General features: G+C 29.9%; 1 protein-coding gene across 8 annotated transcripts in view; it reads right to left on the bottom strand.

The window, feature by feature from the left end:
* Positions 1-2,500, bottom strand: part of LOC144980772 (Na(+)/H(+) exchanger beta-like) — a 44,453-nt gene that overhangs the window by 21,131 nt on the left and 20,822 nt on the right. For all 8 annotated transcript variants that reach the window (XM_078928555.1, XM_078928557.1, XM_078928552.1 and 5 more), the window contains exons 14-15: positions 1,965-2,086; positions 111-193 (exon numbers count right to left, since the gene is read on the bottom strand). In XM_078928555.1, coding sequence (XP_078784681.1) covers positions 111-193; positions 1,965-2,086 — 205 coding nt within the window. The remainder of the gene's footprint in view (positions 1-110; positions 194-1,964; positions 2,087-2,500) is intronic.

The following is a 2,500-nucleotide window of genomic DNA, read 5'->3' as shown; positions in this document are numbered from 1 at the left end:
TTCTTGTATTTTTCTTTCTTGCTTTGTGTGTATGGCACTTTTACACACACTTGTTCAGTTCTTTATATTCATTTTTGTACATTACTTATGAGATAAATGAGGACACTTACTATCATGAACTGTTCGTCCCAGGAGATCTTTCGGACTCTGTAAATATCGAACTTGTTGATGAGGAAAGACAGGCCAATTATGACTGTCGAAGGGGTATAGGAAAAAAAAAAAAGAAAAAATAAAATGAATATTTTTTTCCCTTAATTAATGATCATTAATTTAAAGTTGTTTTTTTTTTTAATTTATAAATAAAAACAACACATTGACACTAATTTAACAATTACATCACCAAAAAAAAAAGTCCAAAGTGATTTGTATTCAATAGGAATGAAATATGAGAAAGAATGAATAAATCTTGTTGAAAAGGAAAGTTTGATGCTAAGAAACTATATGTAGGACTTCGTAGCATTTTTGGATATTACTGAAGGCAAATTATTTATTTCTAAAGCTATTTAAAGTGAATTTATCTTTTTTTCCCCTTGGAAATTACGAATTTTTGAAATTTCAAGTTGGCAGCTCTGGATTGCAAAGCCTGCTCGAATCAGACCTGCCAACTGGTACGAAAAATTCATAGAATTATAAAATTTTGGCTCAAATTTCAGAACTTCATGAGGAACTCTTAATAATTAAAACTTATTGAAGATGAAAGTTGATGCCAGACTATACAATGTAAAGGATTTTGTGGGTGTTATTTCATCCTTGTGTAAGGAAATTCTTTAACTCCAATGTTTACTAAAGCCACTAGTATTTCTGTTTTGTTTTTGTTTTTAAGGGTTTTACGGCGCTTGCAACACATTTAGGTTATATCAACACCAGTAAAAAGGAAGAAAATGGGATAGTAAAAAGTTCTAGAATTACAATTAAAGCACCTAAGAGAAAGTAAGACAAAGGGGAACTGGGAACAAATAGGGATCAGATGCAGATTCCAAGAGCAAACCATCAATGTACTTAGTTTGAGATCACCTATAAGTCTCATCCGGACAAAAACACAAAATCCAACAAAGAGGAACACACTCAAATGCTTACATTATACATTCAAAATAAAAATAGAAGACACAGTACGGACCTCCCTGCCCGCTATGGGAGGTCAGGATCCCCACCCAGCTGGCTGGAATTCGGCGCGCTAGAATTCGGCAAGTTCTGTACCAGATTGAAGTGGTGAGTCACAAATTAAAATGTCTTCATGACTTGTGCAGCTAAGTGGTGGTGGTATGACACTCGCTTTCGGATCGGAAGGTCCTGGGTTTGAGCCTTGCTCGGCACATAGTTGAGACCTTGGAAAAGACTCTTTACTCACATTCTCTCACCGTATACAGATGTAAAATGAGAACCTGGACGTCAACAGCATTTTTTCTGTCCGAAATAATTGTATTATCGCCTAACAGGCATCAGATCACGTCATAAATGTTAAATGTTGCTGTTGGCGAGGGACCCCTTGTCAAGTGATTTGAGCACGTTTAGTGGACAATGCTCTATATAAAAACTCTATTATTATTATTATTATTATTATTATTATTATTATTATTATTATTATTATTATTATTATTATCATTATTATTATTATTATTATTATTATTATCATTATCATTATTATTATTATTATTATTATTATTATTATTATTATTATATTATTATTATTATTATTATTATTATTATTATTATTATATTATTATTATTACATTATTATTATTATTATTTTTATGATTATGATTATTATTATTATTTATTATTATTATTATTATTATTATTATTATTATTATTATTATTATTTTATTATTATTATTATATTATCATTATCATTATCATTACTATATTTTCTATATATTATTATTATTATTATTATTATATATTATTATTATTATTATTATTATTATTATTATTATTATTATTATTATTATTATTAATATTATTACTTATGAATCGGTAGACGTCACACAACAGAATGGTCCAGATAGTGAATCCAGTGTGCCACACGTGATGGTCATTGACCATGGACAGACCCAGGAACATGAAGATGATCGTCTCGCAGGCAGTGCTAGGATCGAAAAAAACAAAAACAAAAAACAGAATAATTCATTTTTTAAAATAAATTGTGTCTTCCTCAATTCAAATCTTTTTCATGTTTTTGTTTTTAAGGGTTTTACGGCGCTTGCAACACATTTAGGTGATATCAGCACCAGTAAAAAGGAAGAAAAGGGGATAGTAAAAACATTCTAGATGTGCAATAAAAAGGACTTGAGGAAAACATAAGATATAGGGGAATTGGTTCAAATAGGGAACAGATGTAGATTCCAAGAGCACACGATCAGTGTACTTTGAGATCACCTAAAAGTCTCACCCAGACACCAGCACAAGATCCCACTTCGAGGAATGCACTCAAATGTTTACAAATCATATGTTAAAAGTAAAAAAAATAAAATAACATTACATAACATAGAGATGATTTACA

This window comes from Berghia stephanieae, chromosome 10 (genome assembly GCF_034508935.2).
Source record: "Berghia stephanieae isolate SIO BIC M18660-M18661 chromosome 10, UCSD_Bste_1.3, whole genome shotgun sequence".
Classification (NCBI taxonomy): Eukaryota; Metazoa; Mollusca; class Gastropoda; order Nudibranchia; family Aeolidiidae; genus Berghia; species Berghia stephanieae.
Note: the sequence above shows the minus strand (reverse complement) of the source record. Positions and strands in the feature narration are given on the sequence as shown.